Below are 14,726 nucleotides of genomic sequence, written 5' to 3'. Positions count from 1 at the left end.
TGGTTGCATTTTTATTACATAGATTAGTTATTACATTGGAATGACTATTCTTTAAATTGAAGAATAGTTATTCCTCTTTAAAATGGATGTAATAGCTATTCCTTAGTATATATAATAGGTTTTAAAATTAATATATTTCCAAAAATATAAAGTTTCCTTATACATCATCTTTACAAGTTTTCCATATGTAACAACCAAACTTATGAATAATAATAGTTATTCCATTACAATGCCTTCTATTCCCAGTAATAAAGATTACTATTCCTAATGTAATCTACATTCAATGTACCAAACGTACCCTAAGGCAATATACAATTTTGACCATATTTCTTTCTCAAGCTATTCACAATGTATCATCACAATCCTTATTTTTTTGAAGATAAGTAAATAGTAAAGAATGAAAAGGTGGGTTGGAGTCATATAATTGAGATATCACAAAAGATGCCATTACTTTGTGGAGTTTTTTTTTTTTTTTTTTTGCTTAATTGACACTTCTTAATAAAAATGTACATAGTTCAAATTCCCCTCCCTAAAAAATGAATTATAAATTTGTGGGGTTCCTCCTAGTGATCCGTAGGCTTGTTGGGCTTGATTCCCCAACTAACTATTTGAGTATAGCTCACAATGAGAGATCCCAGAAATAGATGGGCTTATAATTGATGGTTTGATGATGGTGTTATAATGTTCATTTGCTCCAAGCGTACCTATCTGAGGAGGATAGCTTACCACCAAGAACCCCCCTTTTATGACCAAGTTTGGTCACCTTCCCCAAATGCTATTTCTCTATCTTCTCTCATATTTTCTCTCTTCTAGCTTTTGTTCCAACCCCTTTACCTTGATCCTCTTCTACTTTTTATACTTTCCTCTTAGTGGACCCATCATGATGATAGAATATTCCGCACATGTGTGGGTCCCTCCACTCCTAGGATCCGAGTGGCTTTCTGCGTCTAGTTCACTGTTCCAATGTGTCTAATCGTGTACCAGGAGTGAGGCCCACGATCCTGCCATCAAAATGATTTATTAGTAACTTGTGCCTAACACTGAATCTTATGTTCAGTTAACGAACTTCCCTAAGACACTACTTTGCTTTCTCAGTGAAAATAGACTTTTGTGTAGGCATTTCTGCCGGGGTTGCACCCCTAATGTATTGCAGCTCGACATTCACCTAATCAGAATTGACCAGGCTTGGGCTGCCCTTAACTTCGGGTGTGCTCAGCTTGGGCTTAGCATGGGCCAGTCTTTTTGTCCTCCTACAAAATTAAAAAAAAAAAAAAAGAAAAAAGAAAAAAAAAGACTCGAACCCCAATTTAAATCAAAATATAAACTTGACAAAATGAAAATGGAAACGACTGTCGTTTTTGGTAAATCGAAAGCGACAAAATCTATAATTGTACTTAAACTAAAGCCCATGAAATTGAAAGCCCGTTTTTCTGTGGGCCCTATCCAAAAGCAACCCCGGCCCAGATAAAAGTAGGGTTTGCATATAAATATCACTAAAGCCATTTCCAAAGCCCTAATTCCGCTTGTTCCAGAGTCTTCATTTTTCGCGGCTGCGCAGAGCTAAACGAAGAAGCAAGGCTAGGGCTTTTTTCTCACTCCGTCGCCATGAGAGCCAAGGTAAACAAAAATCAGTGCCATGTTATACTTCTCCTGCTTTGTGATGAAACATTTTCCCTTCGCTTGATTCAAATGTTAATTGCATTTTGATTTGTTTAACAGTGGAAGAAGAAGCGTATGAGGAGGTTGAAGAGGAAGCGCCGAAAGATGAGACAGAGATCCAAGTAGAAGCGAGAGTGTAGCACTATCACCATCGCTATGCACAAGCAACTGCCTCGATCAACCTCTTCATCGGCGTTTCTGGCTGTTCCTTTGGTTTTTGAAGCTTTATAATTTAGCTTTCGTTTTAGGGTTATTTGTGAAACTTTTGGCAACGTTTTGTGGACACCTTAACAACTTTTGTTTGTTAGTGACTCTGTTAAAGATTTTGATATTTGCATTATGAGATGGGTTTTATGAATCTACCATGTCGATGGAACTGATTTTTTTTTTTTTTTTTTTTTTGAGTTTGATAGTATTGTTTATGTGAATGCGATTGTGTTATTGTTGCAAATAACAGGTTTTGATTCTATGGCCATAATAAGATGGAATGGGAATTAGAATGCAAAGCCCATTTCTATTATGTTTGTAGGGGAATCTGATCTTATAGATTTGGATTTGAATGTGTTTATAATAAATCTAATTGACAAAACAACCTCACATTGCACTGGGCTCTTAGGGTGTTCTAAAGGGTTGTTTGGCAAACCTGAAAATTGTTTCTGAGCCGGATGAACCAATTCATAAATGTATTTCTAGAATTTTTGGATAGTTCGGTTTTTTCTTTTCCATGTAAACATTTATACAGTAGTTTAAATATAGATTTCAGTAATTGGTAACCAGTTTTGAATTCTTGGTAGCTGAGTGAGCTACATGGGCTAGCATAAATTTTCATGATTTGTCCTTAAGACTAATGATTCTGTGTGTACAAAGCATTTTTGTACCAAGGTTTCCATTCCAATATATTGTTACCAAAAGAGAATTTGACTGGATATATATATATGAAAATATGAAATGCAAAAGAGAATTTAATTTGATATATATTTGAAAATATGAAATGCAATTGAGCTTGCCTGGTGGTTTTATCTAAATCATTTAGGACATGTTGCGTGTGCATTCATGCATTTGTAAATGATTTCCAGTTAGTTTATTCCTTGGTAGCGAAGGAAGGAATGGGGTAGTTGTTTTGTTTGAGTCATTAGTAAATAGATCACATCTTAATATGGGTGGTAAGGTCTGTGCAGCTGTAATATGTGCATTAGACTTTAGGAAGGACTAGCTTCATCAAGCCTTACAAGGGTTTGCCCTGCTACAGCTTTGAATAATAAACTTTGAACGTGTCTTAGAATACTAGAACTCAGATTTATCATATTGGAACTTATCCTTGTCTAAATTGATATATACCAAATATTTCCAATATTAAATAGCTAATTTAACTTGTATGGTACTTAACCTCACACTGGTAGATTGATAGTATACAGCTAGATAATTTCCACATTCTTCTAACATCTCTGGGGTGTTTAGCCATGCGTGTAATCATTTGTCACTACCCAAGCCGACTTTCTTTAGCTTTTGAAATACTTGTATGGTCTCTGCATCAAAACCGCCTGCAAACTGAAGGTTTTGAAGTTTAGTAAGACTACAGATTAATGATTAGCATTAAAAGTTAGGAGTCCATTTTACCTGGTGTGCTCGATATGCAAATCGAACTCCTTGAAGCATAAGATTGTCATCATTTGAGCATTCATCAGACTGCAGTTCTTTAGCTATCCTTTTCATGTATTCCTTGGCCAGCTTTAGTGAACTTAATTTCATCTGCTAAGAATGAAGTTGGATTTACAGTTATTTGCCTTTGCTTAATTGGAGACCTGGTTTCCCCAAAAATACATAAAAGGTTTCCGTTATTGTTGAGGTGCGTTGGTTTAGGGGGAGTGTTTTTATGATAATCAACTTTCCTTTTTTTTTTGATAAGTAATAAGAATTTTATTAATCAAACTGAAAAATAGAAGAAAGCAAGTACAAGGTGTTCATGATGGTGAACACAAAGAAATGCTACAAACAAACAAACAGCAACAAACATAAAAAATAAACTTAATGAGCAATACTAAGAGACGAAATAAACTCCAAGATAGTGGAACAATCCGAGAAGCCCCAACACCTAGACCAATCAAATAAAGTCTTTTGGCATAGCGCTTGTAACTGAACCAAGGATTTCTCGGTATTTTCAAAAGAGCGCCGATTTCTTTCCGTCCAAACAATCCACATCAAACAGTCAGAACCATATTCCAAATGTCTGAATTAAATTTTTCCAGCCAAAAACTCTAACAATACACCAAGCTTTCCACAACAGAGCCTGGCATGACCCATTGTGTCCCAAAGATCTGAAACATATAAACCCACAAAGAGTGAGCTATAGGACAATGGAGGAGAAGATGATCCACAGTTTCCTCATTCTGATGACACATACAACACCAATTCACCAAAATGTGACCCCTAAACATAAGATTATCCAATGTAAGGATCTGCCCATGAACCGCTGTCTACACAAAAAAAACCACCCTCTTAGGGATTTTAGCTTTCCAAACACCCTTCCACGGAAAAATGGATATAGCTGCACCCCTAATGGTATTATAATAGGACCTGGTATCAAACTTGCCATTCCCTTTGAGACACCAATGAGAAGTGTCACTCCCACCACCCCTAGGGATCCGAGGTTGAATGCACTCAAGGAAAGAGTAGGCATCCTCTAATTCCTTTTCCTAATTGGTGTGAGCTTCAGTTTTTTGTTACTCCCCAATGCAATGGCACCGTTAAATTCCTCTTTAATGACACCTGCTGTTAATTGCAAGCTATAGAAAATGATTGGCACCCATTAAAAAATTGAAAAGCCTATATAAAATGATTGGCCGACTTGGAAACTTTCGTGTAGGTTATTAGGATGAAGATATAGATGTCTACATGGCTGCCTTGTATCAGTTTGTATCAAAGGGTCGATGCTGGCCATCAAGTCATTCTAGCTTTGTCAGCTAGCTATGAAGTCCCAGCATCCTTTGACACTAATCATTTGTCCAGGGGAATTTTTTCCGATTATTAGTCATGTGCTTGACCGCTAGTTACTGCAATAGATTAGACAATTTCGATTGTCCTCATTTTCTATTGTCGAGGTTATTTTTTATGAGGTTTATTGACTGATAAATGTTGGCAGGGACTACTGCACTTTCCTATTTGTCAAATGGAAGGACAATTTGGTTTGTACCTTAAAAATTACAGGAACCCCAAAAAAAAAAAAAAAAAAAAAGAAAAAGAAGAAGAAGAAGAAGAAGAAGAAAAGAAAAGAAAAGAAACCCTGATTGATAAATATCTACTAGTTTAATTTGCAATACCAGTTATTATCAATCATTTTCTTACTGGTAAGGCATTCTTATCAATTGAACCTCAAAAGGTTTGGGGTAAAAAAAGATCAGCTATGTGCTGCCTACCTGACCAATTAGGCCTGTGTCCAGCATCCATTCCCAAGGGATTAGGAGATCCCTGTACCTCTTGCTTGTGCTTTCCCTCATCCTTTCTATATTGTCGATGCTTTGTTCCAACCTGTAGTTTGAAATATGATCATGTAATTAATCTATGTGTGGAATGAAACTACTAAGTTGGTATATATAATAGTTTATACATGCTCGCCTGTCTTGCAATGCTTGAATTCTTCTTAGAGCCTGGGCCAAAGGCTCTTTTGGGTTGTCCTCAAAATGTGAAACTTCAGATTCAAGGCTCCTTAGATCTCGGTAGGTGAAAGCAGCCTCCCTTAGTGCATCTGCTTTACGTTCTGGCCACTGTGGGAAATGCCTAAGTACTGCCCTTTCATCAACCAGTGATGATAATTCCTCATCTAGCCATTTCACGAATGACTCTACCTCAGATATATCTCTATGAGCTGCAGACTCTACCTCTTTAACCAAGAACTTGATGAATTCTTCGCGACTTTCCACATCTGATTTTATCTGTCCATGAATTTGCATTGCATATTTAGTGTCAGAATAGTTTTCAGATAAACTAATAAATATGAAGAATAGGCTGGCTAGTGCTACCATACTTACAGCTGAAAGATATGATGAGCGATTTTCTATTTCTCCAATCATGTTCTTAGTAAACGCAACTACTGGAGTTCCTGCAGGATTGGTTCTGTTGTCCTTGTTGGCATCTCTCCTAGTTAGTGAACGGTATAACTCCATAACCTCTGGCACTCGCCGCACTGCTCTTGACCCAGCTAGCAATTTTGATGGCAGTGGCGGTGGTGGCGGTGTTGGTGGTGCTGTGTTTCCTTTCACTACTTCCTTAGGCAAGGAAGGAGTGATTGAATGAGGCCTTGGTGGTGGGTTTGGTACCTTTATTGTTTTCTTCTCTGCTATTGCTTCTGGGATATCTGTTCCGGCACTCGTCTTTTCTGGTACTCCTGGACGTTGTTCTGATACACTCATGAAAATTGATGGTTTGTGTTGAGATGCATCTGTATAGTTGCTGTCCAAGGAATTCTGTAACTTCTTCCATAGCATGGTCTTCCTCTCATTATTGTGTGCTCTAAGGGAACTTATTTGTGCTTTTAGACGGCTTACTTCCTGTTTTAACTCCTGGTTCTCTTTCTCCAATGGTTCAATCGTGGCCCGAGACACTTCAAGTTCTTTCTTGAGAAGCTTGATCTCTGATTCATCGTCCTCTTGTGGCATTCTGTCTCTGCTAGTCTTTCACTGGAAGGATGACACAGACATAGGACTAGGAGTCACACCCAATTGTTGCTTCTTTCCTCTTTTATTTATGATCTTGCTTTTTAAGCAAGGTTGTCATGTTTACCTAAGCCTCAGGACTCAGGAGTGATATTAAAGAAAATGCCCCTAGATATTCTAGAAATGGCGTTTTGGCTTTGGGCGGTAAACACTAAACAATATAGTGATGTACATTAGTCTACACACACAAGGATGCTTTGGACATTTGCAATTTTTGGTGTGTTAAATGGGGAAATTTTTTTTTTCTTGCACAGTTGCACTTCTTTCAATTTGCAGTTTAGGTGAAAAGATTACTTTGGGTGGCTTGCATGTGATTAATTCTTGAGGAAATCAAGTTAGGTACAACATTAATTTTCTTAAGTGGAATTTACCATAACACTCCTTTTGCTTGGATCTATTTTTCATTAATACGGGTTTTGTTAGCTATTAAAATCATGTCATAAGGTACAAAACCATAAGCCTACTATGGTTTATGTTTGACCGGATCATAGACCCTTACTTTTTTAATATTTTACACGTAGTCTTTGAAACATGGCCCGAATAACAAATGAAATATATGACTGATTGCAAAATTCCAACCTCCCATGTATGAAACTTTCAAATCCTCATGGTCCAAGTGTCAATCCTGGACTGGAATGTTGAAATCATTAGGTCAAACCCGGTTTTATTTATGACGTTTATTTTAAGGCGATCTTATGTGAACTGATGCACAGTGTTCTCTATGGACTTAAGTGGCATTTGCTATTCTTTGCTTGTGAAGTGAAGCAATGGGAAAAAAAGAAAAGAAAAGAAAAGGGCGGTGAGAAACGAATTATATTGAAGGGTGCTGACAGTGAAAAAGTTATAAAGAAAAAGCTTGGATGAGTACAGCCTACCAGAATGAGATCCTCCTGATATTTACTTGGTATTTGTTCTCAACCCCCACCCCATATTTCTTTTTTAATCTCCTTTTTTCCCATTTGCAACTGTGCAGAGGTTTTTACTAAGGGATCATTATTGAGTCAGAAGGCCTTAAATATAAACATAACTATTATCTGATACATTATACATTACAAATTTAATGTATTGGTGGCATTACATAACAAATTATGATGAGGAGGCTGTTTATTTAAGGGAGATAATAGGAAGTAATTTGATGGCGAAATTTTGCTTTCTGAGGTAGTTGAATCTGAAAGATAATTCAGCAGCACTATAATTGTAGTGAAGAAGATTAAAATCACTTAAAATGAGAGGTTGCTCAATGGCCCTCAACTCGTGTTAGTTAAACATCTAAATTTGAGGTGCAATTACTAGGGTCTAGACTCTAAAAGCACTAGATCTATCTTTGGAACCTTAAAAAGGACAATATTCAAAGATGTAAAGAAAAAGTGCCTTAAAAATTGAGCAGTAGCTGGTACAGGTTTAGAATTTGGCCTTTACTTTCTAGACTCTAGAGGTCATGTAGCTCTTAATATGACCTCCCTGTTGCCTATTGGTAAGGGAACCTTGTAGGGTGATTGACTAACAGCCTGTTTTTTGCTAAGTGACTAACAACTTGTTGAAGGCTCAAAAATCTTATTAGCATGGTAGGTGCAAATATAAATGTAGTGTTGGGACCAGATTATCTTAGGGTTTTACATATATATATATATATATATATCACAGAATATTGCATCATTACTTTGGCAAGATAGAGAGAAAATTTTGTGGTAGGAATTTCATGTATGTGCCATCTATGCCCCAAGACATAGGGAAATCGTCTGTCAAGATTTAATCAGAGAAAAATGCTGTTCATGAGGTCGTACTTCTTCTAATAAAGTTTCGACAATTCAAGGCTGTGATATTTATTGAGGTCGTTGCCTCCAACTCCCCAAGCGTAAGCTTGCCTAGTTCATTATTGATTGCACTGCTTTTACTAGTCTAAAAGCCCGCTATCCCTAAACCTGCATACATATTGCCTCATAGCATGAAAGTGCAAACCTTGGCATAGTCACATCTAAGCCAATATAGTTTAAAAAGAATCTGGGAGTTAAAATTGGAAATACTAAGAAACTGAAAAAAGTTAGAATCTAAGAAATGCTTCCACAGACAATCATGCCTACCTGTGCCAGTCTCGATCATGTGATGTTTTGAACATGCTCACTTCCAATTGTGAGAAACACCCAGCATGCATGCTTCATTGAATCCTTAGGTTGAAACCTATGAAACATTTCTCCAACCAAGCATGTTAATCCCTTGAATAGTGATCATGCATACATATAAATCTCTGTTTAAGTACTATTCCATTGGAAGAGACCTATGAATCCCATAAAATCTGGGTGCTCAATTGTGTGTTAGGAGAATCCAAGTAAGATGGACTCCAACACAGCATATATTTTAGGATTCCACCACCCCTTACCTGCACCTCCATCACAAAAGCCTCCTTGCTTGCAGCTAAGGAAATATTTTTTTTGGTTCAGTCTCGTAACTCTGGGAAGTTAAAAATCACAGAAGTTTTACAAAACCCGTCTAAAGTCATGGACCTGATATAACAGGGCTTAGTGCAAAGCTTGGATTCATTAAAAAGTGTAAGAAACTGGGCTAACTAAGGAGTACGGGCCCGAAACTACTTGGCCCCTCAGCAAGATAACAGAACTTGAGGCAAGAACACAGAATATACATCAAACAGTATACCTTGGTAAAATCTCAGGACAGTCTCTAATGTAAGACTTAATTGTAATTAGGTTCTCAATTCTGATTAGATTCTCCAAAAAAAAAAAAAAAGGTGTTCTCAATTCCAATTAAAAAAGCCACACAAATTATGCAAACGGTTCTCACATTGAATATGCTCAAAATAGAGAAATAACCATACACTATCTCATTCATTCAATAACATTTCAGCATATATTATCTATCCTCAACTACCCGTAAAATGAAAACTTGTACTAAAGTCTAAAAGACTTGTTTGTGACAAAATGTTAAAATACCTAATATGCACGTATTCTAACTTCAAGACTTAAATCAGCAGTTTCTCAAAAAAGAAAAAAAAGAAAAAAAAAAAAAAAGAAAAAGACTTAAATCAGCTGAAACATAGTTCTCTCACTGAGGAATTGGTGGGCGGCTATTGGCTGCAGAGACCCTGGACCCCATTCAAGCAACTCTTTACTGGTATGAAAAATCACTTCTATGAAGCAGAGGCAGTCCTTCTTCTCCCCATTAGCTGTTTCAATTGCTTCAATAAGCTCCTCTTCACAACGACTCAATGTCAGATGACTTCCCATGTGACCATTCAAACATTAACTAAGCCAAACTTATGAGCATTATTTAAAACACATGCTGAACTTTGTTGTCCAGCACTATCCTTGACCATTGTGGAGTGCATCCACCAACCCAGTCCTAGTGTAGTTCCAGTTCTTGATCACATTGTATGGCCCATCATGGATTTTAACTTCCATGGTGTATCCACCATTGTTTATTAGGAAGATGATGCTCTTTTGCCCACATTGTAACATTGTTTAGACATCTTGTGCTGTCATCTATCGGCCAGAACATATTGGTTTTGGAACCACCAGTTAACAACAATAGTAGATAATTTATTAAGCATATGAATTTCCCAGTACATTGGCCTTTTTTTTCTAAAATATAATTCTTTAAGATTCGGTAAAATAATAGATAGGTAACATTGCTTGTCCTTTTTATATTCCTACTTAAGAAGCATATTGGAACCATGCTAACCTGGAAACTCCCATCGCCAATGCAAGCAATGACGCACTTATTTGGTACTGATTGAGCATAGCCAAGGGTTGCACCAACTGACCAACCGATTGAGCAATACTGCATCTGGAATTCATACCTGCAACACCAACATTTATTTCATCTTCTGATCGTGTAGCTATAATTTAACTAATACAAATATAATATACTATGCTAGAGTTTTGACTTTGTTGCTTACCCACATCTTTCTGGTAATTTGAGTTTCTGGCAATTAAACCAGGAGTCTCTTGTTTAAACAATCACAGCAGTGTCACTTGAGAGCATATTCTGTATATGCTGAAAGAGAACATTGACCCTCAATGGTTGCTTAGCCTGGTTTTTAGGGGAAGTCCATCAGGAATGTGGATGCGGCTGTTGTTTTTGAATGCAGTTGTGTTGCGGTCAGGCCTCTTTGCAAGTGCCTGAAGAAGTCCTTCGTTAGGACCATTAGCGACTATCATAAGATCAGGATGCACAATGATTACCTTCTCCTCAACAAGGAGAAGGGAATACCCAACAGAACTGTAGTCGTTAAAGATTGGGCCAGCAAACAAGTATGCATCAGCGGAATGCACAATCTCAGCAAAGAAGGAAGTGCTCACCGCACCACAGTAAGTCCCGAAACCCAAATATTCATATCCTTATCATAGCTTTGAATAACCATTGGGCGTTTATCAAAACTCCAAGGTTCACTCGATAAAACCTGATCAGTTTCGAGTTTGTTATCAAACATAAAAAAGGACTATATGATTAACTAAATCATTAATCTTGAAGCCATTCCTAGAACTCCACAATTGTTTGAGAGTCCTAGCAATCGCCTCAGTATTCAAGATTCACTTAGTGAAGAATTTAGCAGCAACAATGAACTCATCCGAACCCAAATCCTTGCGAAGACAAAAACCACTACCCTCTTGATTTGAAAGGGGCAAGCGGCCCCAATCTCTTGTTAAATCGTCCATGAAAAAAAGAAGAAAGTGTTTCCCTAGACCCAACAAATAAACCTACAAGCCCTACAGATAAACAATGTTTATCTAAGGGGCCAAAATTGCCTTCAAGAGTAGGAAAAAAGATTCCATAGCCTAGGAGAAGTTGGTAGCACTGGAAACACAAAATCTCACGTTTAGAAATCAAACAATCAAAATAGTTTCACAAATGTATTTTTGTATTGACAAATTTGTAGTATAATTCTTTATATTAAGAGTCTAATACGAATAGAATAACCTTTTGATTCAATCTGTTTGGAAAAGCCTTCAATTTAAGTATTGCATTGATGTAATCTTGACTTGAACACAATTTGTCCTCCACTTGCATTGGAAAGTGGATTGAAAGGTGTTTGGAATGAAGTTGCGATGAATCTTTAGTTGTGTGCTTGTTAGAGAATTTTTGTTCTTCAGGTTCTTTGTGTTCTTCGTGTTCTTCGAATGTTATTGATCTTCAAAATTTTGTGGTGAAAGTTCTTCAAAACTTCAGAGCTTAAATCCAATGAAGTTTCAAAAGATCAAAGTCTTTGAAGTTTCTGGAGGCTTTGAAAGCTTGATTCCAGTAGAACTTTGAGACTTGGAAGAATGATTTGGATGAATGTTCTTCAAATGTTCTATCTCTTTTGAATATTTGTAGTGGAAATTTTTTGGGGCTTTAGAGGCTTGGGTTCATAGAGCTTTACTAATTTGTAGTCTTTTAGTGTTTATGAAGTCTTTTGAGCTTGATACCAGTGAACTTCTAGAAGGATGACTTGAATGATTTTGTTTCGAACGTTCTTCATATTCGAAAGTTGAAGTTCTTGAGAGGTTTTAGAGCTTGATTTTAGTAGAGTTTCGAGACTTATGAATGTGCTTGAATTTGTTCCATAAGACTAAGGAGGGCCTTTATTTATAAAAGTCTTGAGGAGGTGTGTTGACACATGTCGAGAAGGAACCCAATAGTTGGCAGCAGCACGAAGAAGAGGCTCATCCACCCTAATGGTATGGAAAGACACAAGAAAAACCATAGGGGGCGATGGAATCCTTGAAATAGGGACCAAGCCTCCTAATCCAAGCCGAGACATCAAGTGGAGAGTTTTCTGCCATTAGGGGACCTCAAAAAAGGGGCTTTCTGGGTTGAAAATACGTTGGTGAGGGTTTTGAGACTCAAATAGCTACTTTTATACTCAAGTAAGGCGATTAGGGTTTCCTCTGTTTCGCGGCCCACATATGCAAGGTCAACCCTACGTACGCAAAGTCAAAGCTGCGTATGCAGGCCCATCCTCATGTATGCATGGCACTTGGTAGAAACTCATTCTCCCTTGTTTTGAGCATAATTTTTACTTCAAAGCATTCCTAGGGTTCCTATGACCTAAGGGATCATCCAAGACATATTCCAAGCACAAGATTCAAGCATCTAAGAAGCAAAGTTGTATAGAAACATACAATTAGTCATATATCTTTGTAAATTAAGTGCTAGTCCCAATTAAAGGCATAAGTGTAAAAAGATGTTCTTAAGTACAATCCTTTGTCTCAAACTAAATCCAAATGTTTGCTAAAGGGAAATAACAAAAAAATAAAAAATAAAATAAAATAAAATAAAAGCAAAAAAGAAAGCTGTGTGTTGTATGCCTATATGTCTTGACTACAGGTAATCAATGGTGTCGTCTCTTCCTTGACTGATAGTTAGGAGTCGCCTCCGAATCCTCCTCATCACCTCCATCATCATCATCATCACCACCACTACCTGGATAGGCTACCCTTCCAAGACCGTACGAGTTCCTTAAATAGTTGGTTACCTCTAGCTTGAGATTCCTAGCTAGCCATACCAACTCCTCGTGCTCTTGGATAGTGGACTGCAATTCAAAGAGAGAAGGGTTAGTGACCGAACCAGAAAGAGAGAAATGGAAAAAAGAGAAAGAACAAAGGGAATGAAGAACTCACCGCCTAATTGTTGGGAGGAAAATGATAACCTATGACATTAGGATTATGGGACACGGCATGCTCCCGAGCAAAGCCATTAGGGCCATAAGCATAGACCGTCCAAGGGAGATGTGGAGGGTCAATGAGCTCACTGGCAGCAAGCTCCTCTTGTTACAGATTTCCACCATTAAAAGTCACAATAAACAAGGTAAAGAAGAAAAGAAGAAGAGATCGAACATATACCTAAGTAGTAAGGGAAGGCATAAGACGGGTGAAGTTGAACTCCTCATAGTCCAACCCCTAAAGAAGCCGCTTGGCATTAGGAACATTGCTCCCCCATGAGTCGTACTTAGCATTGGTCATGGAGTGTGGGGCAAGCATGAACTCAGGAGGGTCCATTGGAATCTGTGGGTCATCCCTACCCACCAACTGGCACTGCACCCTTTTCACCAGGTATAATGCCCTTAAGCCCGCTCCTTTAAAGGGACGGGTAATCTCTGAAGCAATGAGAGTGGCAGGCTCTAAGTCTCGAGAAGCAGGAATGGGCTAGCCAACCCATGGAGTCCAGTTAACCTATAATGATACAAGGTTAGAAGAAAAGCATCCTAAGGGAAATGCATGAAGAAGCATGAACAAACTTATCTCATCTGAAGTCAACCTAGCAAGGTGGGCCCTCACTCGAGGGAACTCCCTCAGAATTAGATCGGTGCCCAGAGTTATGAGGCCATACCTAACAACCTACCGCTGCAAAAAGAAGTACAAGCCACAGGTTAAATACAAAATGGTATAGTTTGCAAGATGATACAATTCGCAAGACTACAAACTACAAAGGAAAATGCAAGGAATAGGAAGAGAACTAACCTCAAGGAGCTTCCAAGGCCTCACAAGCTGCCGCAATGTGTCCCGGCTGAGAGTGTCGAAGGTGGACTAAAGATAGGTAAGACATGCTTGCTCCCAGTTAGCCCTCCATGCCTCTCCAAAGTCCTGAAAGAGAGTCAACCACCTCAAAGACACCGTTTGCCCACCATTGGCAAAGAGGTAAGCCCCCAACAAGTGAAGAAGGAAAGCCCTAGCCATATGGACACGCTCTTTCGTAGTCCTCTGTAGGAAAAGCATGTAATCCAACACCAAGTCAAAGTAGCGGATGGTCTCAGTGGAGTAATTCCTCCCCAACATGTCGAGACCTAGCTAGATGCTTGACACATCATCCAAGTTAATGATGGCCCCTTCGAAGCTAAGGCCGGTCATGTGGTAGAAGTCATAGGGAGTCATCGTTATCTCCCGCTTAGCAATATGAAAGGTGTGGGTAGTATCCCACCATCTGTCAATGAGTCACTACACCAAGGTAGCATTCGCAGACCTCTCTGGAAAAAGACCGATGATAGGCTCGAAGCCCGCTTCCTAGATGTAGGCCCTAGTTTCAGGGATGAGAAGGTAGTACCATTCTACCACCTTATTCGTGCTTCCCCTACTAGCAAAAGGGGATGCTGACTGCCAAAAAAGAAGAAGAAGAAGAAGAAGAAGAAGAGGATGACATTAGATTCTTGATTCAAGTAGAATTGATGAAAAATGGTGTTTTTGATGCAAGAATGAAGATAAAAAAGAAGGATACAATGATATTTAGGTGCAAAAATGACAAAAAAGGTGTTAGGATTGCATATGGAAGTAAACGGTTGAAAAATGAGTGAAAATGAGCAGAGTAGGGCTTCTGCCAGGTGCCCCACATACGCGGGTCAAAGCCTACGTATGCAGACAGAACCCCGCG

The 14,726-nt window shown here is 38.3% G+C and overlaps 1 protein-coding gene and 1 long non-coding RNA gene across 3 annotated transcripts; one reads left to right on the top strand and one right to left on the bottom strand.

Annotated features, from left to right (window-relative positions):
• The first annotated feature begins 1,444 nt into the window (after positions 1-1,444).
• LOC126689179 (uncharacterized) lies at positions 1,445-2,017 on the top strand. The gene is made up of 2 exons (XR_007644442.1): positions 1,445-1,617; positions 1,720-2,017. It is a non-coding gene; the product is annotated as an uncharacterized LOC126689179 (long non-coding RNA).
• Positions 2,018-2,920: 903 nt separating this feature from the next.
• LOC126689169 (protein CHUP1, chloroplastic) lies at positions 2,921-6,489 on the bottom strand. Of its 2 annotated transcripts, none has more exons than XM_050384242.1 (5): positions 5,685-6,489; positions 5,272-5,588; positions 5,073-5,184; positions 3,277-3,408; positions 2,921-3,200 (listed from the first exon to the last, which is right to left on the bottom strand). In XM_050384242.1, exons 1-5 carry the CDS (start codon positions 6,309-6,311, stop codon positions 3,159-3,161), a joined length of 1,230 nt encoding a protein of 409 aa, XP_050240199.1. In that variant the 5' UTR covers positions 6,312-6,489; the 3' UTR covers positions 2,921-3,158. The 2 variants fall into 2 exon arrangements, with proteins under 2 accessions (XP_050240199.1, XP_050240193.1); XM_050384236.1 differs by having other exon boundaries at positions 2,921-3,207; positions 5,685-6,475.
• Between the last annotated feature and the right edge of the window lie 8,237 nt (positions 6,490-14,726).

The sequence above is a fragment of the Quercus robur genome, chromosome 1 (assembly GCF_932294415.1).
Source record: "Quercus robur chromosome 1, dhQueRobu3.1, whole genome shotgun sequence".
NCBI lineage: Eukaryota > Viridiplantae > Streptophyta > Magnoliopsida > Fagales > Fagaceae > Quercus > Quercus robur.
This window is presented reverse-complemented; position numbering and strand designations above follow the sequence as displayed.